The sequence below is a fragment of the Pelecanus crispus genome, chromosome 11 (genome assembly GCF_030463565.1).
Source record: "Pelecanus crispus isolate bPelCri1 chromosome 11, bPelCri1.pri, whole genome shotgun sequence".
Classification (NCBI taxonomy): Eukaryota; Metazoa; Chordata; class Aves; order Pelecaniformes; family Pelecanidae; genus Pelecanus; species Pelecanus crispus.
The window spans coordinates 35,302,341-35,325,931 of record NC_134653.1 but is presented as its reverse complement, the minus strand read 5'-3'; the positions used below and the strand labels follow the sequence as shown (position 1 = coordinate 35,325,931).

Genomic DNA, 23,591 nt, shown 5'->3' with positions numbered 1-23,591 from the left:
GCCTAGGAAAGAAAGAAACCTGAACTAACACAAGGTACAGAGCTCCCTCATTTTGCAGAACTGCTGGCAGCTGCTGAGATACGCTGCGCAATAAAGCTCATCTAAATGCAAGACCGCCGGAGCTTTCCAGACCGGTCAGAAAGTTACTCTAGCATGTGTCACGCAGCATGCCCAGAGCCCAGTCTTGAAGTACGTACGCAAATACATCTAACACGATCCAACAAGCAAGGCTTACAGCAACAACTTTATTTAAATCTCGAAAGGAACAAGGTTCACAACGAGTCAGTTTAAAAAGAAAAACAGCGCCGATGCAAATACTGCCATATGCACTAGTTCGACTCTGTGCCGCGTAATGCAAAACTCTGAAATCAACTTCCACCAACACAATTGCTCCTTGCTTTACAAATTAGGCTACTCCCGCTGAAGAGTCACCAGTTACCGTCTCAGAAGTACGACACAAACCAAGGCCTAAGCGATTCCCATTACTTGGAACTGCACAAACAAAAAAAAAACAAACCAAAAAACCACCCACGAATAGTAAAACTATCTACCCTTTTTGCACATCAGTGCACTGATACTCTTTGGTGGAAATTATTTTTCTCATTTAACAAGCATGCAGTTAAACAATGTCAACCGAGAAATTTAGTTCATTCCAGTTACATGTTTGCAGTTGTCTAAAATGCTGATTTACTCGCGCTACATAGTAAATGTGAAGTTACAAGACTAAGAAAAAGCGTGCCAGTAGGACTTTGTAGGTCACAGCCCCGTAACAGCATTCAAGCTTAGGCAAAGCCATCGCTTTTTGTGGGGAGAATACTGCAGCCTTAGATAATGAAGGTGTTCCTGTAGCTGTGGTAAGATACAGGAATAATTCTGCCTCTGACACTCACTCCTGAAACTGGTGCACACGGAACTTCCTCCTCAGCTACGGCAGCGTGAGTAAGTCCCACTTCATGGCCCCCTGCTCCTAGGGAGACGCAAGTGAGCGCAAGACCGTTCCTGGCTGGCCTGCAAATCCCTTCCGAGGGCAAGTACTAAAACCCCTTCCACAGGTTTTGCAGCACTACGCCATCTTAAAACAAAGCCTTGAGAACCAACAGAGGCCGACAGCCTCTTTATAAGATATGAAATAGTTTAGAAGACAAAATTTTGCCTTCATTTTTAACAGCCAAGAAAAACAAGGATGCAACAACTGCATTTTGGAAATTAAAGGTGTAATGCACTCACTGGAGAAGTTTGGGGTTCGGTCTGCCTAATTCTATATCCTGTATGCTAACAGTAATTCTGTGTAAGGCTTCCCCAAAACATAAATAAAAATAAGAACAACTGATAATCTTCTGTGAAGAATCCCAGAAACACTTCAGTAAATAAGTATTAAAAAATAATAAAATATTATATAGTTTTTCTAGCAAGCAGAGACCTTTTCAGACTGCAGATCTGCTACCTCAAGCTTTTTCCTGCTACAATGACAATAAAGTTCCATAGCGGCACATACTCATTATCCCATGCACATGTCCCTTAAAGGGGGAAAAGGAAAAAAAAACCCAAACACCCAAAGCAAAAAACCAGACAATTCTACATTCCCTAGAAAGGAACTATACTTTTTTTGTTTTTGCTGGTAACTCAACTTCAGAGATAGTAAAGTCTGTCTGAAAGCAACAGGTTTGGTTCTCTGTGAATACTCTGACCGACAAGGAAAGCCAGTTTATGAGCATACTGGCAAGGAGCAGGTACTCTGATAACACCCTGCAGAAGGGAAAAAAGAGGAAAAAAAAGTATTATTTTCAAGTCATTTAAGTAAGCACGCGTTCACTGTAACAATGAGAGTCCTGGAATTCTAAAGTTTGGATACATACATGTAAAATTTACATTCCCTGTAGTTTATGCAGATTTGTGAAAACAACATTACATACACTGAACGCGTTAAAACCCCATGCTTTACAGAAGAACAGATGCAAAAAACTTGCCAACTCCATTCCCCTCCTCACTGCAAAAAAGCCTCTCACGCAGGTTTGCATTTGATGCTGGTGGGTTAAGCCACGTGACGTATTTATGATTGCTAAACTGACAAATCCAAAGCACACCTCAGGCGTGAGCTGACCGTGTGCTGACCTTGGTACGCCACAGAAGCAGCCTCAAGGGAAATGGAGGAGCACAGTTCCATCTCCACACAAAGAAATAAGTATTTCTGCAGGTAAGAAATAACCATTTCAGTTTGGCTTTCGACACAGAATTTGGGAACAATACTCAAACCAAGAATTTTCTAATGAGAATACAGGTGTTTTAAGGATACCTTTTTCTACCTTCCTGTGGGTTGTTACTGCATCGAGATGCACAATCCGAGAAGAAAAATATTATCATCTCCCAGAGGAAATACTTACCGACCAGTTATAGTACATGTGGCAAAGTTTGTAGGTTAAACGTTGTACGTGATCTGGTTTCAGTTTGCTAGTGTCATAAATTACGTTATAATGAGTGGGTGCAACACAACCATTTCTCACTGCCTGACTCACAATAAAGAAATCATACCTGTAATAGAAAAAAACAAAACCCCAGAAGTCTGGTACAGAAAGGGCTGATTTTCTTAGAAAAATGCAAATCAATTTTGTCTTTCTTATTTCCTTCAAGTCACTTTATGCATACTGAGTAAACCCCAAAAGTATGTCTACACTTTGGTCACAAAACAGTTTCCTCTATTTCTGAAAGGCCAGGAGATCTGGAAGAATGTAAATCATCTTATTACATGGGACAGGTCTTAAGACCATGAAGATCTTAACTGTTCTTCATGTGCAGTTTTCCTCCTGATGACCACCCCGCACACGTACTTAGCTCATGCTCCTCATTTACTCTAGCCCCCCTGAGCCACGTGTGGATGTTTGTCACCCATCACAACACTTGGAACGCCTGCAGCGAGCTGGTAAAATCCAAAAAGAAAGGCAAAACTACCTATGGGAACGGTGGCTGCCACAGAAGACTGCACCGTTTCCTACACGCTCCGGCGTTCCTTGACCCAAGTCGGGCCTTTCACCACATACCGAATGAGCTTTGCATTTCCCACATACCTGACCTGAGTTTTGTGGAGCGTGACTGGCAAAAACATTCAATACTAATTCAATTAATCAACTAATTCAATACTTATTCAATTCAATACTAACAGCAAGCGAGTGAAGTCAACGAGATCTGTGTACGTGTTTTACCTACGCACATGACTGTACAATTCCGAGTCTTCTTCTAGTGACTTCCCAACCACCAAAGAATACTTCCAACGCTTGCTCATAAAATGCACCCTTACAAAGTAATAAAAGCTATGTGCAATGTCAAAAGTACAGCTAGATAGAATTTCATTTCAGTTAAGGACAAGTTGGGCAATCCTATCAACAGGCAGTCATTCAGTACTAAACCTTTAAAAAAAAAAAAAATCAAAAAAAGGAACACCAGGAAGTGAAACACACAGATACTTACTTAAACACAGTTACAAAATACTCTGATGCATACAAATACCACATATTGGAAACCATGAAATAATTGCAAAATTAATTCATAAAATTTAAACTTCTCCATTTTCTCCATCTACACATTCACTGTGATTTCTTTTCAAAAGGACAGAAGTGTGGAAAGTGTTCTTCTACTTGATCCCATAGCCAATTTAATATCGGATATATTTCCGTTATTATCAGGTTGCCAGCAACCAGAAGAAATGTTACTTCTATACCAACTTACCATTCTGGTCTGGTAACCTCCACATCAACAACAGTACCAGGGGGTGGGTTTTTAAGTTCTCCACCACACCGCGCAAAGAATCTGGTATTCACTCGTTTCTTCACGACTATCACAGTAAGTCTTGGACTAAAATAAAGGAAAATAAAAGAAAAACACCACAAAACTACCCTGAAAAACTGCACTGTGTATTTCAGGAGCAGATTCCCTACAGCTTCAAATGAAAAGCACTTTTAGAGTTCTCCAGGGCATTAATTTCATATGTAAGTCTTCACTGATTCATTGATTTAGATTAAATAGGACATCGTTCATAACTTTAGATTCTTAGTTTCAGGTGCAACTTTGATACTACTACTCACCAATCCAGCTTATATTTAACTTCAGAGGGAGACACAAAACAGACCAAAAAGGGATCTTCTAAATACAGATCCAATTTCCACTCTCTCTCTACCTCATCTTCTCATATAGAAAACACTGAGTTTTAACAGTGGTTTTGGTGAAGAGCAAGGCATTAACAAAAGCTAAACAAAAGAAGTAAGCACTTCAGTTCTTACTATCTAGAACTTGTTTTGTGCTCCGCTTGCGGGCAGTGTCAGGAAATATTTTCATTTTTCAGAACAGATTAAGAAACCAAGTCACTGCAGTTGGTAAGTTTTAAAACGGAATGTTGAAAACTGCGCACAACATAAGTGACTGGACACTAGCCGGTCCTTTCAAAGTGGAAAGAAAAAAAAATGGACCTACCGGACACATGTGATAGTAATCAGGCTATGATCAACCAGTTGAAAAAAAGCATTAATTACCATATGCATCAAGAATGCCTAAAGAGTATATGCGCATGTGCGTACTCATGGGTATTGAACACTCATGTGGTGCGTGTACTACAGATTTTTCCTATTACATTACAAGTTAGGTATCTCAAATCACATAAGCAATCATCAGAAATGCGGCTATCTGAGCTCAAGTAAAAATAAATAAGGCTGAAAAGATGACACGATCTTCATCTGTAACCACTTCTTGTATCCCAGCGCATATTTCTCTTACAGTATAAAAAAGGGGGTTGGTGGAAAGAGACTTACTTGTAGTCTTTACCAACACTCTTCAAGCAATCCAGAAATTGAGGCACTTCATAATTAACCAAAGTATTTAGCTGTCCATCTCCTACACCATCACGATACACAATAATACGAGAGGGCAAATACTTATTCCACTTGAACCAGTCTCTTAGAGCAGCTTAAAAAAGAAACAGAGTAAAAGCTGTTAGCTATAATGACAGTTCATTCCAAAATAAAAAAATGGATTTTTATTACTGGAGAAACAGCAGTAAGTTTTGAAACCTCAGGTCCTCAATATTTCGGTAACCCAAAACAGGTATGCATCACAATGCACAAATGTTACCTGCAAAAAGAATTCCGGTTTACCTGCTTACCGACACAAAAAGAACGAACCTAAGGAGATTATCTACTCCACTGGCCTCTCTCACAGCAAGGAGCTGTCATCCTTTAAATCTGTCTCCTTTAAAGCATACTGCTAAGTAGCATTTAATTACTGTTAAGAAATATGGGAATCAATGAAAGAACGTACACAAACCGCTATTAATTTTCAGCAATATTTATAACTATTTTTAATCTGTTTTTATCTGAGTGCGAGTTAGTAACGCCTCTGCTCAAGGCGGCTGAGGAGTGTGTTTTGAGGAAGCTAAACCGTCATTCCGCAGGTCTGACTCAACAAGAGCAGAAAGCCTTCCCTTACTTTGCAAGCAGGCTTTCAGCCCGTCCACGAGTTCTTGCCCACGACCTTGAACAGCACAGCGGGAGAACCACCTGGCAAGAACAAAATAAAAGACCATCTTCAAAGCATTTCCCAGGCTTACTTTAATGAAGTTACTTTTTAAATGGCTATGACCACTTAGCCTTTATGGCTACTGTGGGCCAAGGCAGTCAAGGAAGAGTTAGCGTACTATGAGACTTCCCTCACAAAGCCCCTGTGGCAGACAAACACCTTACCACCATGTGCAATTCCTCTCCATCAAAAAACTTCCACTCAAGTCAATGCAAAAGGGAGAAGAGCCTGTCACCCTGACACCCTCTATTCATCCCAGCCCTTGCCCCACCATTCGTCCCCTCTCCCAAGCGCTGTGGAATGACAAGGCTATTTTTTAAGGGATGCAGTGGAAAAAAAAAAATAATTCATAATATATAGTTCTTGTTAACAATGTATAGTAAATCAATTTGGACCTTTCATGATGGCCCACCACATTCAAACTACTTTTCAGTTAAGGGAAAGATAAAGATTCTGTTTTGTTTTTTTTTTTTTTTTCTCTGGCATTCAAATCTTACCGTGTCATTGTTTGATTCAGGCTAGCGACAAATCCTGCAATTGACTGCTTTCCAGATAAGGTGTCATGGTAACAATCAATTCCCACAATCATTACCTGTTTCAGCTTAAAAGGAGTCAATGCAGAACATGGATTAGTATGTGAAGACATGCCAAAGCACCCATCATCTCCACCCTACAGTGGAACAAGAATGTGACATAAGCTGTATGGTTTCAGGACACTTAAGTAAACCATGGGCACGGAATTCTTTAATTAAATGTCTCCTTACGTCATAGTTAACTTCATGCCTCTTCCCACAGACACAAAACAGACAACACAAATAATACCCAGTTTTCTTTTTTGGGGAAAAAGGCTTGCTTGCTAAATAAGGCTCAATAAAGACAGCGGTTACCATTCCAAAAAAAAAAAAAAAAAATTACTTACTGGGATCTCAACACTCCAAAGTTCTCCACCCATTTTGCAGTTCATTTGTAAGGCAATTTTTGTTGTTATGGCCATAGCAGTCTGAGGCTTGCTTAAAGTGCGAGCAATCACACATTGACTTGGAATGGGACAATCTGTACATAAGTATTTCTTGATAGCATCATACTTATCCTTTCGGGAACTAGACAAAACACAAACTGCCTTTAAAGGGAAAAAAAAAAGTTTTCAAGCAGCTGCATTCTCAGATTTGCATAACAGCTGTAGTTCTTTAGGAAAAGTTTCTTACGCTCAGGAGAAATATTCAAGTGTTCACAGCGAAAGAAATACGCGGAAAGTTTCAGTGTCTATACTTCAGAGCCAAGCACAAAGGCTCTCCTCCAGAAGGATACTCATAGTTAGCCTGGGGTTTGAACAGGACTATGAGTAGGCATGTAGTAGATACTCAGGAGCCAAGAGTTTTATTTCCGAGAATGAATCCCACTAGTCTTAAAGCACCAATTACAGAGACTAACATGATTTGAAATTATGGAGTCAAATACATACTATGTTTGTGTCAGGGGTAACACTTTGCTGCAAAACCCTTAAATAAGCTTCTGTTCTATCATCTACTTCAATCCTGAAAAGGAAGAGAAAAAGTGCTTACAGAAAAAACCCAACTAACAGCTATTGAAACTTCAGCAAAAACATAAATGCTCATTATGCATCAGTACCGTATGAAGTGTCACATTTATAGCTGTTAATAAACGTACAATATTCACAGACTTTGAAGATTAAAGAGGAATCACCCCCAACTCAGATTTCCAAGAGCAATGAAATCCAAAGTTAAAAGCAAGCACAGGTACTCAAAGTACAAGTAAGAAAATCAGTCACTAGAGAAAACTGAACAATTTGCACACTGAAAGCAACTTTGTTTTCTTAAAAATCTCACAGAAGTCGGTAGTGTGACATACTATGCTATCTCCCCATTTAACAGCCTACGCATGCTAACAGATAGACCTTAACAACTATAAACGCATTTGTCCATCGGCTTTCTAAAGACACTTACATGGTTGCCTTGTTCATTCTGATGCCCATGGATGGTGTGACTTTAAACAGATTTTGAAGTAACGTATTAGCAATATCATAGTTGCGGCGTGTGTATATTAATAACCAGTTGTCCAGAGGCTTTGCACAGATTAAGGGAGCTCCCCTAGTTTCCTTTGACCAATCAGCAAACTGAGGATTGTAATCAAACTGTAAATAAGAGATGGGAGAGAAAGAAAATCAACACCCTACCAGACAAGCTATACCACAACTACTTCCTGATATGCTTCAAGAACAGACTGTAACGCTTCTGCCTAGAACAAATTACTTGATTTTTATCTGTTCTTTTACTGCTATTGTTGTGCATTTAGAATAAGCTTTATCTAGCCCTTCCAAGAAATCCTACACTCTTCAAATGTGTCACTCATAATTATGCAGATACTTATAATTTTTTTCCCAGATAAGTTATTACTATTTGCTGCAGTTTTTGTGCTACAAAGACATAACTGTTAATGTATTGACTTATTTTTCTCCCATTTTTCTTTTTAATAACTGCTTGAGAAAAAGAAAAGTATTATTACAAAGAAGATATCAGATCTTTTCAACAAGACTAAAAAAAGCTTTACCAAATACACAGATATACAGATCAAGACACTGTAGAATGCCCTTTTCCATCCAGCATCCATTCAAAAGAAACGACCTCTACTACAGAGCAAACACATCATGTTTTAGGGCAATCTATGACTTATTTGAAATCTAAGTTATTCGCACTGAAGAGTCACCCCACCGTTGAGTGCACAGATGCTGTACGTGTTCTGTCTACTGAACTGAAATAATTAGTGGCTTTCCATTTCAAAGCCTCGGTATTTTAATAAATGGGAACTAGTTACAAACCCCTCTAGTCTCCTAGTTCGTGTATCTGAAATGACTCTGTTTAGACAGAGGGACTGTTTTGCAAGGCAGATGCTATTGTAATGCAAGGCAGAAAAATCTTCAGGTGTTTCTAAACAGAACTTGTAAACAATTTAAGTTTGCAAGTCTCCTGTTTGGACAAAGACTTGTGTGTAACGTTTGCACTTATAATCAATCCTTCATTTATAAACCACAAGTAGTATTTTCTTCCTTAAGAACTTGCTTCATCAGTGAGAGACCCAGAAGTTTTATTTACCACATTTCCTGATTGAAGGATCTTTTCTCCTTGGACAACTCTTCCCGTAAAGGATAATAAATTAGAATCAAAGCTTAAACCCCAGTCTCGGAGTTCCTTCTGAACACTGTCATCTCTGTTTAAAAACAAGATTTAAATTAAAACAAAGAAATTTTCCTTGCTGGGACTTTTCTTTTTTAAAACCAGTAAGATTTCCAAAAAGTTTGTTGCAAAAAAGAAGTTTATCATACAGATTTTTCATGACAAAAATACAGAAGGTACTAAGGTAGCATACTTTCGGATGTAGTCAATAAGTCTTCTAATTTCATGTTGCCTTTGCTCAGGTGGCAGCCGTGTATGAGCAGCCAAGTCCTTCATCATATTAAAATCATTACGCATCTTCTCGGTTAATCCTGTTAACAGCAAAATCTTTTTCTGAGTAAAAGTTAGACTAAGAGAAGTAAACTTGCAAGTCATACAGATTAACTATGCATGTACTGCAGACATGTAAAGTGGTGTCAGTAGTAACCAAGGTTTTCAGTTGCTCTCTGTACATACATTCCCATCTGCACAGAAGAAAAAATTTCTGGATTTTTGCACTTAGGAGGAAACCACACAAAACACGCAGCTCTTCATTTACATTTCCAAAGCAAAACAAGACAGTGCTGAGATGGACAGGTATGGCTAGCGCAAAGCGAGTATCTCAGAGGAAAATACGTATTAATGTATCTCACAGAATCATCCACTTATAGTAAATTTCTCTTTTTCAACAGAAGTTCTACTGCCAAAAAACTCTACAAGTTATCAGCGGGCCAATGTTGAACACTGTACGTAAAGACTATACAACATCAAAACCCTTCAAACTTTTCAGCCTCATTTAAGTATCTAATTTTTTTGCTACAAAACTTGTTTCTAAACTCACATTTATACAAACAAAACATTTCTACTTGGCAAGAGGCTGCTGTCAAAATACCAGCTGCAGTAGGCATTATGGTTTGACAGATGCTTTGATATGAAAAAAATGCTACAGTACCTGTTAGGAAGCACAGCTCTGGAATTAGAACCACGGGCCCTGGCATCATGCTTCCTCTCCTCCTCCTAGACTGACTGATCAAGACAGGCTGGTTCAAGTCAGTAATTTCTTGATTATATTGCTGTATTAGAAACAGATATCGTATGTTAGTTTATTCATAACAAGCACTCAGTTTTCTTAATAATAATGCTCACTTTAGAAATGCTCATTTTATTTTTCCTAAAACTAACAAAACCAAAACAAAAGCCACCAGGAACTTTTTCCAATTAGCACATCTAACTTGAGAGAAACTGGTTTTGTCAGAAAAAGCCAAGAGGTGGTGCTCTCTATTGGTGCCACCAAATTATTGACTCATAAGAGACAACAGAAACAATGCTTCTGCCTTGCCTGAGGTGGTATCACTCAAGATCAGGCTGCTCGTTCCAGTTCAGTAATGGACAAAGTTCCTGCTCTATAGAGGAATTTAATTCAAGACATCACAAGAATCAAACAAAATTCCAACGAAGTTTCTGAAATTCAGCCCTCCCGCAACCTTTCCTTGCATCTGGCAATAGCTGGTCTGTCTAGCAGTCACTAATTTAGATTAGGAATAAGAAAAAAACACCCACAAAAAGGTAACACAAGCTGACAGTCAACAAACATGCTTCATATTTTAACTTCTTAAAAAGAACCACACCTCAGAAACCATCCAAAGGATAGCATTTACATACAAAAAAGTGAGATCACAACAAAAGTAGGAAGGCAGAGAACATTTATCATTTATAAACTCCATCCTGAACCAGAATGGGTAATAAACTAGAAGCAAAATTTTTTATTAAGTCCCATCCTGTTCTACAGTTGAAACTGATGTGTGGAGAGATTTCACGGTTACAGTGGTAAGCCTCAATGGCAGAGAAGGTTAAGCTACGAAAGACCTACATAAACCTTGTTTCAAAGAACCAAAAGCATCGAACAGTAATTTCTCTTAAGATGACTGTCCATATATTCTACCTCCAGTAAATTATCAGCAAAACTTGCTGAGGGTATACTGCCCCATCACCCAAAGCGTTAATAAAGACGTTCAAGAGGATCGGCCCCAGTATTGACCCCGGGGTACGCCGCTCGCTCCTGGACTGCGGCTACACACTGCGCCCCCAGCCACCACCCCCGGGCCTGGCCCTTCGGCCAGCTGTCGGTGCACTTCATCGCCTGCTCATTCAGCCCACACGCCATCAGCTTCTCCACGAGGATCTTGCGGGAGACAGTGTCAAAAGCCTTACTGAAGTCCGGGCAGACAATATCCACTGCTCTCCCCTCATCTACCAAGCCAGTCATTTCATCATGGAAGTTTATCAAGTTGGTTAGGCATGACTTTCCCTTGGTGAAGCCACGCTGACTACTCCTGATGACTTACTTGTCGTTCACGCGCCTGGAAATGGTTTCCAGGATCAGCTGCTCCGTCGCTTTCCCAGGGATCACTGTCAGGCTGACTGGCCTGTAGTTCCCCGTGTCATCCTCCTTGAACTTCTTCAAGATCAGAGTGACATCTGATTTCCTCCAGTCCTCGGGCACTTTTCCCTATCACCACCATCATTTAAAGATTATTGACAGTGGCCTCACAATGACATGAGCCAGCTGCCTCAGCTACTCGTAGGTGCAACCCCTCAGGGCCCACGGACTCAGGTATGCCTAATTTGCTGAAGTATTCCCCAACCTGATTCTCTTCCACCAACGGTGTATCTTCCCTGCTCCAGGCTTTTCCCTGGTCTCTGGGGCCTGGGAATCCTGAATGGTGGCCTTGCTAGTAAAGACCGAGGTGAAGGCAGCATTCGGTACCTCATCCTTTTCCACACCCTGTGTCACCAGCGGCCCTTGCCTCATTCACAGAAGTAGGGCCAAATTTTCCCTAGTTCTCCTTTTATCACTCATGTACTTATAGAAGCCCTTCCTGTCACCTTGACCATTCTCGGCCAGATTCAATTCCAGCTGGGTTTTGGCTTTCCTAACCTCATTCCTGCATGCTGGGACAATGTCTCCATATTCCTCCCAGATTACCTGTCCCTGCTTCCACCTTCTGTATGCTTCCTTTCTGAGTTTTCCCGGGAGCTCCTTGTTCATCCATGCAGGCCTCCTGGAATTTCTGCCTGACCGACTACTCATTGGATGGACTACTCATGCCGAATCATGCTGCATAGGTTACTTACTGCTCACAGCTTACATAACAACCATTAAAAATAAAATTCTATTAAAGAAAATTATGAATTACAAATCCATGCATCATGAGTAAACCTCTAACAATGCTCTAACGTGTCCAGTTAAAGCATAATGCACACACTGACAGTTCAGCTTCCATACCCTTTTGTAGTAGTCCACGTAGCTGATCTCAGAACCATCTGATTTTCTAAAGGTACACTGTGGATTGGCATCCCAGTCGATGTCATCAACTCTGTATGTTCTGTTATTGTACCTAGAGACAATTTCATCAGGTTTTTTTTAAGTCTTAAGTCAAACAGAAAAGAAATAGAACCGCGGGACAAAAAAAAGTTAATAGCAATACTCGTGTAAGTTGAAAGTTTTGCTCCTATCAGCAGGAGTAACTTCTTTTCAATTGTAACAGGTATCAATTCTACTAAAAGCTAAACTGTAATAAAACCAAATGAAAACAGAACTAATGCAGTATGTGCTTTGTGCTTTTGTAAACACTGTCACCCCCATTAGTTTGCTAGCTTGACAATGGTATCATTTTCATGCTTTCTGATGTTTCATTGTATACTTCAGGACATGGAATGTCCAAAAAAATAAATAGAAAAAATAAAATATAAATAAATAAATAACATAAAAATAAACAGAAGACTACAAGAGTCCAAAGAGACTTACTTTGTAAGGACAATCAAGCCTATCAGCTCTTTAGCACAGGCATCTCTAAATCTTTGCTCTTCAACCTGGTAATACAGACTGTACATAAAATCCAACACAGTTTCACTGCGAAGAACCTTATGGCTCACATCTGTACATAACATAATGCTTTCCTCATACTGGAGGATAGAGCTTGTGAAGCCTGGCCAAACCATCAACCTGTCAAAAGAGAACATACAGAATCTTAACATGCTTTAAAGCACCTCTATTCTCACCCCTTGAGTTATTTCTGTCCACTTTCCCAGACACCAGAAAGCAGTCAAGGCACAAAGAAACCATTATCCAAATATAAACAAGCTCCTGAAAGTTAACAAAACCAAAAATATTTTATATGCAGGTATCTTTAGTCACTTAAGATAAAAAAAGATTAATTTAATGATGTAGCAATATAAGCAAAGTGAAAGAAAGGATGCCTCAAAACCTGAGATCCATTTCATGCTATTAGTCTTAAATATCTTAAATACAAAGTGCCATGGGTATTCAAGACATTTTAAAAAGACCAACAGTGTATCTAGTAGAACACTGTCCAGTTTCTTCCTTCAAGCAGGTTATGTAGGCTAGGTTAATGGCAAGGAGTAAACCACAGCCATATGATGGGGCCCCAGTCGAACTCATGCTTCCCAACTTGTACGACAGGCCTCGGGCTAGCCAGAAGCACCAGTCACATTGCCCCCATTCCCTGCCCGGGTCCCCTACAAGACACAACAGCTAGCAACAGGGGAGCTCCAGAACTACCCAGCAGGGTATGGCCAGATCTGAATTTACATGGCAGATTAAACAGCCCTCAGAATGAAGGCTGGACACTCCTGACCTTTAGAATTAAAGTATTCAGAGACCTCAGCCTTACAGACATTTAAGCGAGGTTTCTGACATCGGAGTAAAATGTAATAGCAGCACATACCCTGGTGAAGAGTAATGAGATCCTACACACAGAAGAAACTAAGTTAGGAGAATGAGGTCTCACGCCTCCTGGGCGTCCAGTTTTCAAGTCCATGGGTTTATTACAAGATAAATCACCAGAGCAGTATCAAAATATCATCCTTTCTCCCTGCACCCCTGCTAAATCCCAGCATCCTTTTTGCCAAACCTGTGATTAGGGATGCTGACTGGGTCACTGGGGTTGTAATAATTACGTCCAATCTGCTGCAAATTCAACATCTTCAAAAGCCTAGAAATTGAAATACGGATGTCATTTACCATTATTATTCAGTTTATCAAACTATGCATAGTCCCACCCCTCTGTACAACCTCATTTTTTGTTCATCTGACCATACAAAACAAGCATGAATGTGAACTTTTCATTAAACTCAGTTTAGAAAGGCCATGTATACTTATTAATAACAATCAGTTAAGTTAGCATACAACCCAACCCTTCACCAACCAGTTGAAGGTAGCAGCTTCAGTAGTAGCTACCTTTCAGATGAACCAGGTAGTCCAGGGACCAAGGTTAAGTGGAAACACTACAGCAAAAAAAAGTCATTTGCCAGTTCAAGGTCCTGCATTACCATTTGCTTGAAGAGGCAAATCCACAGACACGAAACGAGGGCAGAGATAGGACTAGCTGCCCACGACAGTTATCACTCCAGTGTGAATCTGCTGGCTCAGGGAAAAGGTATAAACTCATTTCACGTAACACATGCCAGAAACGTGCATATAACTGCACATTAAAATGTTGCCAGATGTGGCTGACCACATAGTAACGGTAGCTACAAAGGCTTAAAAATTTGCATTTGTAATATTGATTTGTAGTCCATTCTTCCGAAAGGAAAAACTTAAGTCAGGTGTTTTTAGAATGACTTCTTATAAAGACATAACTTGGACAGCAAACCTTCTAAAAATGATGTTGTAAAACTGCAGACATGTAGGTGAAGTAGGTGGCAACTCATTAGTCAACGTGATTGTTATCTTCACATCCTCTCCATTTCGAGTCCTACTAAACACTTCAGTAACCTGAGAAAGTGCAGTTAGGTTAATAAAACTAGAGGCAAACAGGGCTGGACTTTGCTCCATTAATATCGAATTGGACTTGTACATTAAGATTCTAAGCAATAATTCAAGACTTAGCTGTAACAGGAGTTTGATTTCCTACTATGACTGTAAACTACAACCGAAAATGCTGCATTCGTTTGGGTGAAGACGACTAACAGAGTAGAACGGAGGCTATCCCCAAAGCAGCTGAATTCAAGATGAAGACAGGGAGATCGCTTACCTGTTACCATCATGGGAAAAAGACTCAACTTGAGGGAATAAACTTAATATATTGCCAATTAATATGTAACTAATTCAGGTACTGGGAGGCAAAAAGACAAACATTAAAACACAAAGTGAAAACATCTTCCCCCTCTCACTTTTCCAGGCTCAACTTCACTCCGGACTCCTCTGCCCCCCTCTGTTAACGCCGCCGGTTACACTCAGTCCCTTCACCAAGGCAATGGGGGGAGGCAGGGGTTACCATCAGTACATGGCATTTTCCTTCTGCTGCTCCTTTCTTCTCAGGTTTTTCTTCTGCTCTGGCATTTTTGCCCCCTTTTTAAATACACAGAGGTGCCATCAACCTTACTGATGGGCTCGGCTTTGGTCTGAGGTGGGTCTGTTGTGCAGCCAGCTGGAAACGGCTGTGTACAGCACAGAGCAGCCCGAAATCTCTTCCCACAGGGACCACCCCAGACCCCCCAGCTACCAAAACCTTGCCACATACACCCAATACAGCCACCCTTTCAATTGTCTTGGATGTTAAAGTACAGAAGTTATGAAAAGATCTAAGCAGAAAGAAAACTAAAGGAAAAACACTGTCTGTACTATCCACTTCTGTGCAGAGGGTTACTCTAGCCTGCAAAACCTAAACATTAGAACCACAAGTTTATTACCAAATTTCTCTACACAAGCAAATTACCTTATACTAACATATTCAATCCAACTAAATGTTGCTCATGGGACATCAAGTCTCTAACTTCATCCACACCAGTAAGAAACAAGAAGCATCACAAAATGCAAGTCAAAATAAAAAAAATAAAATAGCATTCTCATATCACACCTTGTTCCCTAGCTTTTTTGGCAAGAATAGTATTGATCCATCAAATGCATGCGTCTTTCCAATTAGCTCTTCATGCTGAAAGAGCAAAGCCGATCGAAGGCGGCGTGCTTCCATCTCAGGACTGTAGCCAACATGGTACTGATACAAAACCCACTGGGGTCGAGACGTCAAACGAAAGTAATTTGTAGTTAATTTTATCATAACACCTGAAGAACCTAAAATGAGAGGCAAACATCTTGGTAGTTACAATGTTTTACCAGTTTATAGTAATCCAACAGCTTTGAGAAATTTTTTAAAAAATAAGGCATTCAGACAAAGATTAGAGGTCGCTGTGTTCCGCAACTGTTCTAGCTCAGTAAGCTACAGGAAATGCTCACACAGGCACAGTGTTATCATAGACACTCACCCGCTCATTAGAGCTTTTTGTAATTCCTTCAGTGGTCAGGAAAACTCTCAGATCAAACGAGGTAAGCATTTAGATCAGTAACCTGCCTCCCAAAGGATTAGTACCAGGCACTAGAGAGACGAATTTCCACCAAAACATAAACTTCCTTTGTGGACAAATTAATCTTTCTTTACATGAATCATAAACATAGAACAAAAAATAACTATCACTAGAAATATCCACATTCCCTTTCATATGTGACAAGATGACATTTATTTTGGTATTTCAAGATTTTTCATGAACAAACAAGCAAACAAAAAACCCACAAGAATAATAACTAGCTCCAGATCACTTATTTCAAGTATTTCTTCCTATTTTTTTCATGTCTCATTTCAATTTCTTTTAGACTTAGAGACACAAGTCTAATACAAAAAACATTGCAGACAATTATGGGGCATTCCTTTATTTTGGTTTTTATTACCCGTTTTTTCCTATCTGTACAAAGCTATAAAGAAAAAACAAAAGGCCAGCAATACAGCTGCCTACTAAGTACAGCGATCCATGATCTAGCACCATTCTGTTTTTCTAGACAGAAAATCTAGGGGAAAAAGAAAACAACTATACTGCTTCTGACCCAAAGGGACTGGAGCAGAACTAAGCCTTTACATTCCTGTGGTATGCTCCAGTTACCATGCAATTAAGGAAAAGTGGACTATGGTTGCTGTTATACTGTTATGATGTCTCACAGAGTCACTTGCAATACAAAACTATTATCAGCACAGAACCCGCACTGTTGAACATTAAAAACAATTGCATTCTAGCAAGAAGGCAGGACCATCACGACAGCCTCCTTTTACTGCTTCTCATATGCACGATTCATCTCAAGGAAAGAAGCATATCACCTTTTATTTAAACTAGAAAGTTCCTTCAGAAGCGGCCTCAAATTCTACATTCATTAGGAGATCTTTACGAGTTTGGTTAGGTCAATGCATTACAAACCAGAAATTCTGGAAGCAAACCTACAGAGCCCTGAAGAGTCCTGCTTGTAGAAGTGGGCATCAGGAACATACAAGTATCATCACTTATGTCTAAACAGTTGCAATTTAAAATGCTACACAATTTCTGTCTGAAGCACTTTGCCATCAGACATGTTATCTTACTGTTCCTGTGCAGATACCAGGAGCAACTTGTAACTTTTTCTAGTACACAATGAAGATGTTTTTATGTGGCTCTCCAGGGGATACTAGAAGCAGAAACAAAGCAAAGTATTTTTTCATTTCAACTTGCTTATATGTCCATAGTCTAACCTGAACATACCAGTTTTTGACTCTTGAACATGTTCTATGGCTTGCCGAGTATTTACACCGAGGTCATGGAAATCTCTACGACGTCCACCCCTATCCGCTAACGACAATTCCTGAAATCCTGCCGAAATCTGTAATCCTGTTGTTTGGAAATTTGAGGAAGAATTACAATCAAGTTTTATATAGAGATAAGAATTGAATACAATTCAATTTTGAAAGTCAGATATATACAAAATTAAGAGAAATCATGAAATGTTAAGTTTCAGCTTTTTCTATGTAGTAAATTCATCTTAGAGTAGCATTCAGGTAACACATATTAGCTTCCTAAGCCTTACAGACAGTTAACTAGTAAGCAAAATGAACAGCTCACTAGCCAGATGAAAAAAGATGTAAACCCTCCAAATCAACAATCTCTTCTGCAAACACAGGGAGGACAGATCTTTCATTTCAGCTCCAGCTAGCAGCAAAATGTTTCGATACACTGTGATGCGAAATAGGTAAGAAAGTTTAATTTCCTTATGAAGATTCAAGAAAAACAATGAAATATCAAAATGAAATTTACTATTCGTATTCATGCAGTTAACTGTGCCAACTGCTTTCTAATTTTTTTTTTTTTTTTTACTATTTTGATATAGGAGATGGTACAGATGGAGTAGAGCACACTGAAGGTAGTTTTCAAAATTCCTGGTTCAGTTATACTGCACCTTAGAATGACAATACTGTCATCCCAAGGCATGTACAGTCAACTTTTCCAAATCTTAGTAATAAATCACACTTTGAAAAGAAAAATTAGAAATACAGTCTAAAGAATGTCTTAATTGCATTCTCTTCAAAACACTTGCTCTTGTGGGCAATGAACTTTTTCACCCTTTCTGACCTTCCGGCCTTCTCCCGTTCTGGCGCTGGGGAACACTCTGAGGGCCCCTGTGTCGGCCACGGCCACCAGGTTCTTCTAACACCGACGGAGGAACACGGGGCTGCTGAAGTTGCCGACGGCCGGGTGGCTGACTTGGCAAGGTCTGTTGAACCTGCAACAGTTGGGAGCAACTTTTCCTACTGCAACTGAAGAAACAGCATACTTCCAGGAGTACAGCAAAGCAAAGTCACTAACCAAGTGCAGAATACTCAAATGCCCAAGTGTAACAGTTACTAAGGTGAAATCTTTTTTCCTATATTAAGTAGCAGAGTTATTACTCTGTACTTCGAACTTCAAAATAAAGGGGTTCAGGAATTTTTTTTTTTTTGTAAGTTAATATTCATTTAACTAGTAGTAAATGCAAACCTTCTCTTTCCAAGCTCTAACTAAAATTTCTGGACTTCTCATTTTTAACAACCCTGCTGATACTTCAAGTAGCTGACTACTTATTTTCTAAAAACAGCTTTTGTATTTTTAGTGTCTAGTGAATAAATGATACTAAAAACTGTCATGCCTGGAAGAACTGCAATACACAACCTTCAGCCATGAGCAATCCCACAACTCAAGAGTTTCACGTTACTGGATTGCAGTCTGCCCCACAGGTTAGTCCCTCCAGGAGTAATCAAGTTCTCTACTTTACGTGCAAGCAAGCAAGAGGCCAATAGCAAGGATGATCATGAAACCTGAGCTAGAGAGGCAGCCCGGCTCTGTCTTGTCCAACAACATCGCAGCAGGCACCCCCGAACCAGTGCCACACAACCTGCCAGCAAACCATTCCTGGAGCTCCTCTACTCCTTTGCTCTCAGCTCTTGGCACGTGTCTTGTGATTCCCATATGCATGTTCTGACACCGAACACAAGATCCGTAACAAAGCAGGCCTCTCTGTTCTCCACCTTATTTCTACACGTTGTAAGATCTATCAAAAGTATGCCCTCTAAGAAGTTAAGAAGTCTGTAAATGCCCATAAGCACTACTGCAAGGATCGAATGTACACAACCCGTAACGTGAAAATTATCACAGTCCAGTACTATCACAGTAACAGCATATTATCACAACTTTTGTGCTCTCTGTAGTATGCATAGAAGTAGTTCAGGAAAGATCTGTTCTGCTTTGCCTGTCTCATCTATGTTCCATCCTTGCCCCTGAAGGAAGCGGCAATGTCACCTACATGAATTCTCTAGTCCAACAGCTAGGCACCGAGCCCCGCTATCCTGAGCTGACTATATTCCCTTCCCATCCCTTAAAGGATCAGAGCAGAGCTCCATGTCAAGTCATTATCAATGATCTGGACGAGGGGATTGAATGCGCCCTCAGTAAGTTTGCAGAAGACACCAAGTTGGGCGGGAGTGTTGATCTGCTTGAGGGTAGGAAGGCTCTGCAGAGGGATCTGGACAGGCTGGATCGATAGGCCAAGGCCAACTGTAGGAGGTTCAACAAGGCTGAGTGCCGGACCCCCGCTTGGGTCACGACAACCCCAAGCAATGCCACAGGCTGCCTGGCAGAAGACTGGGGGGTGCTGGTTGACAGCCGGCTGAACATGAGCCAGCGGTGTGCCCAGGTGGCCAAGAAGGCCAACAGCATCCTGGCTTGTGTCAGGAACAGTGGGGCCAGCAGGAACAGGGCAGTGATTGTCGCCCTGTACTCGGCGCTGGGGAGGCCGCACCTCATGTACTGTGTCCAGTTTTGGGCCCCTCAGTACAAGAAGGACATTGAGGTGCTGGAGCGTGTCCAGAGAAGGGCAACGGAGCTGGGGAAGGGTCTGGAGCACAGGGCTGGTGGGGAGCGGCTGAGGGAGCTGGGGGTGTTCAGCCTGGAGAAGAGGAGGCTGAGGGGAGACCTTATCGCTCTGCAGCTCCTGACAGGAGGGGGTAGAGAGGTGGGTGTTGGTCTCTCCTCCCAAGTAACAAGCAATAGGACAAGACGAAATGACCTCAAGTTGCGCCAGGGGAGGTTTAGATTGGATACCAGGAAAAATTTCTTCACCAAAAGGTTTATCGAGCACCAGAACAGGCTGCCCAGGGAAGTGGTTGAGTCCCCATCCCTGGAGGGATTTAAAAGATGTGTAGTGGTGGACTTGGCAGTGCTAGGTTAACGGTTGGACTCTATGATCTTAAATGTCTTTTCACACCTAAATAATTCTATGACTTTATGAACTGAAGCAAGAGATTATGCTGGGATAGGGTTCACTGTATGGGTGCAGGGAAGGGGGGTTTCAACAACCCTATCCTTCATAGAACCACACGATAATTCAGGCTGGAATTACTCAGGAGTAATAAAAACCTCCGGAGATCTCTAGTCCAACCTCCTGCTCAAAGCAAGTTCAGTCATGGGGTCTGATCCGGTGGCTCAGAGATTTATCCCATCTCCAAGGATGCAGACTGCACAACCTCAGTGGGCAACCTGTTCCAGTCCCTGACTGTCCTCATCACGAAAACATTTTTCTTTACGTCCAGTCAAAACAACTCTTGCTTCAGTTTGTGTCCATTGTGCCTCGCCCTCCCACCATGCACCATTACAAAGAGCCAAGCTCCATCTTCTTGGTATCCTCCTTGGAGGCTGCAGTCTCCACGTTGGGAAGGATTTCCCAGCGAGTGACCAACCTATCCTCTTTCCTACCTCTGCAGCAAGAAAGATCACCAGGTTGTTGGGACATTAGAAGGAAAGGCGGGTCCCTGACCTCCTTAAATCTCACTAACGCTTTTTGATAAAAAGCTCAGTAATAAGAACTTGGTGTATCATGACACCTCTGTATCAGTCCAGTGTAAAAGTCAAATGGTATGGTTCACTTCTACAACACATGGCTAGTTGTTCCCACCTTTCCCTGCAATGAGCACAGATTATGTTCTCACTTAAACTGAGACAGTGTGCATGCCTCAGCCCTCATTTTCCAAACTTCTAATGTAAACCCTCTTACTCATTCCGCAACCGCTTTTCAACGTGTCTTTGGAAACACTTCTGGAACTAAGTCTCTTGGAGGGGGATGCACACAGTCTAACAGCAGCAGCTTATATTAAAAAAAAAGCCAAACCAGACTCCTCCACTCAGACTGCATAAATATTCATAGTCCATGTAAAGTCCCTAAGCCTCACTGTTTCCTTTACTCTCCTCTTCACCCACAGCAGCACACTGATATCACCTCCTGACTTCTGCTAACAATTCTATTCAAGTCAAAGAAACCACATTTGAAGTAATCAGCCCTCTTAGGTTTATAAATTCTGTTCCAGGTTCAAGAGGTGCATCAATGCTACTGCAAGACGCATTTCACTATTCGAGAAACAGAACTGTAAACTACTTTCTGTCAGGGTCTGAACTCATCCCACATTGACAAGAAATGGATGAGGAACACTCCTCCAATCTGATCACATTCCCAAATGAAAGATGGTTATTAACTACTGACAAATTTGGGGAACTGCTTTAAAAAATCTCCAGGTATGTGGCAATGGCTGCAAATAAAGAAGTATCAGCCATTTTCAAGCTACAGTTTGAACAGGGCATATACGCACAAAACAAGCCCTAAACACTAGCTCAAATGCAGAGACAGAAAGTCCTTGATATTAATATTAAAACCAACAGGAACAGGTCAGAACACCTGCCAGGCCCAGGTTCTGCCCGAATACGCATCAACAGCGGCAGCAGCCTAATTATATTCCGTTTCTCTGCAGGGTACCACAGTGGAAAAAGCAGACTATGAAACGTCTACCTATTTCCACCAGTTCTATTAGGACAACTGCATTGCAAGAGAGTACTTGTTTTTAAGCATACAAAAATTTCCTTAATAAAAAGGAGTTAACGTAACTATACAGCTGACATAATATGCACATACACATACGTATCACCTAACATAGATACCTGATATTAGAAGAGATAGTAGTTGAGCTATGACATTTCAAAGCCTAGCTGTGCTAATTAAAAGAGAGAACCAACTTACAGATGCGGCTCCTACAGAAGGAACAGCAGCCTCCTGTCCTGGAGGTCTTCCTCTTGCTCTGGCTCTAGCTCTTCCCGTCATCTTCTCTTCTAAGACAAACGACCTTCTGCATTAGTGTTCAGTCTCCTCCTTCCCCATCCTTATTCCAATAAATACGAGCAACACTATTGCATTTGCCCTTGGTTAATTTCAACTGGTTCAGTAAAATAAACCGTCCTCTGCAAACTTCCCTGCTCTTGGATCGCCACACTAACACAGCCACGACAGGTAGCGTGGGGAAGTTACAGATTCTTACAGTCAAGTTTGGGTTGACTGGTGCAGCCGACCACAAATTCTGAAGCTGTGAAGTAAGTCAACTAGATTGGAGAGCACAGCAGGATCTGCAACCCCAGCCAAGTATAACTCGGGGCCTACCGATGTTACTTTCAAGTCACACTTAAGACTCAATTCATACCAATTAGTTTTATTATTGTAGGAGCAGTGCACACTTCGGCCAAAGCGCACGGCAAGCCTTACCGCCAGGTCAGCTCCCCGGTGATACAAACTGGGCCCGGAGACCTCTCCATCCTCTCCCCCCCACAGCGACCCTTGCCTTCCACGTGGGCTCTGCTCGAACCTCTCCGCCAGCCCCGAGCAGTCTGCAGGGCCAAAACCCGCGCCAGAGGCACCCACCCTCCACCGCCAGCCCTGCCAGGCCCTCGGCGCTACCTCAGCCTGCCCGCCGGGCCGCGACGGGACTCTCCTCCCAGCCCAGCGACACACAACAGCCCGTCCTCCTCACGACGCCTCAGGACTTTGTTCCCGCTGGGGTGCCCGGCCCCTCCGGCAGCCGAAGGTGCCGGCAGACCGGTCCCCCGGCCACAGGAGCCGCCGCTCCGCCCGCCCCGCCGCCCCCGCCGCTGCCCGCCCCTCAGGGCGACCGCGCCGCGCGCAGGCGCACGCCTCCTGGGCCGCACGCGCTAGCGGCGCAAGGCGGGAAGGCTCGCTCTCCTCCCATTGGCTCCTGCGGCCCGAGCGCTGCCGGAGAGGCCCGAGCGCTGCCGGAGAGGCCCGAGCGCTGCCGGAGAGGCCCGAAGGGCGCAGCCGGCGGCGGCGGGCGGGGCCGAAGGCGGCCGAAGCGCGGCCGAAGCGCGGCCGAAGCCGTCCGAAGGAGGCCGAAGCGCGGCCGAAGCGCGGCGCCTTTTCCCGCCCGCCCGCTCGGGCGGCGGCGGTGGGTGCTCGGTGCTCAGCGCTGGCTTCTTCGGGCGGCGAGTAAAGCTGGCGCTGGGCGTTTCATTTAATGGCACTGACGGGCTGTTGGCCACCCGGTGAGGCTCGGGGGGTCCCCCCCGGCCACCCCCGCCAGCTTCCCGGTCCTCGCGAAGGCGCAGCTCTTCGTGCCCTGGCGTCGGGCCCGCGGGCAGGACCGCGCTTTCGAACGGGGCCTTTGTGAGGGGAATTTTCCCGCT

General features: G+C 42.3%; 1 protein-coding gene across 2 annotated transcripts; it reads right to left on the bottom strand.

Annotated features, from left to right (window-relative positions):
• Positions 1-1,629: 1,629 nt before the first annotated feature.
• PIWIL1 (piwi like RNA-mediated gene silencing 1) lies at positions 1,630-22,224 on the bottom strand. 2 transcript variants are annotated; one of them, XM_075718801.1, is made up of 20 exons: positions 22,144-22,224; positions 18,177-18,327; positions 17,313-17,438; positions 15,611-15,825; positions 14,405-14,526; positions 13,664-13,744; positions 12,538-12,735; positions 12,016-12,127; positions 9,682-9,802; positions 8,944-9,061; positions 8,670-8,784; positions 7,524-7,711; positions 7,022-7,094; positions 6,479-6,679; positions 6,057-6,160; positions 5,470-5,540; positions 4,797-4,950; positions 3,721-3,846; positions 2,382-2,529; positions 1,630-1,746 (listed from the first exon to the last, which is right to left on the bottom strand). In XM_075718801.1, the coding sequence occupies exons 1-20, from the start codon at positions 22,222-22,224 to the stop codon at positions 1,630-1,632; spliced, it is 2,622 nt and encodes an 873-aa protein (XP_075574916.1). The 2 variants fall into 2 exon arrangements, with proteins under 2 accessions (XP_075574916.1, XP_075574917.1); XM_075718802.1 differs by having other exon boundaries at positions 17,313-17,449; positions 18,206-18,327.
• Between the last annotated feature and the right edge of the window lie 1,367 nt (positions 22,225-23,591).

Coding starts and splice junctions, on each gene's coding strand:
- PIWIL1 (XM_075718801.1), bottom strand. CDS start 22,224: ATGACGGGAAGAGCTAGAGCCAGAGCAAGAGGAAGACCTCCAGGACAG. Junction 9,062..9,681: donor AGAGCTGTGCTTCCTAACAG/GTACTGTAGCAT, acceptor TGCTGTTAACAG/GATTAACCGAGAAGATGCGT. Junction 6,680..7,021: donor TTACCCCTGACACAAACATA/GTATGTATTTGA, acceptor TTCCCTTTAAAG/GCAGTTTGTGTTTTGTCTAG.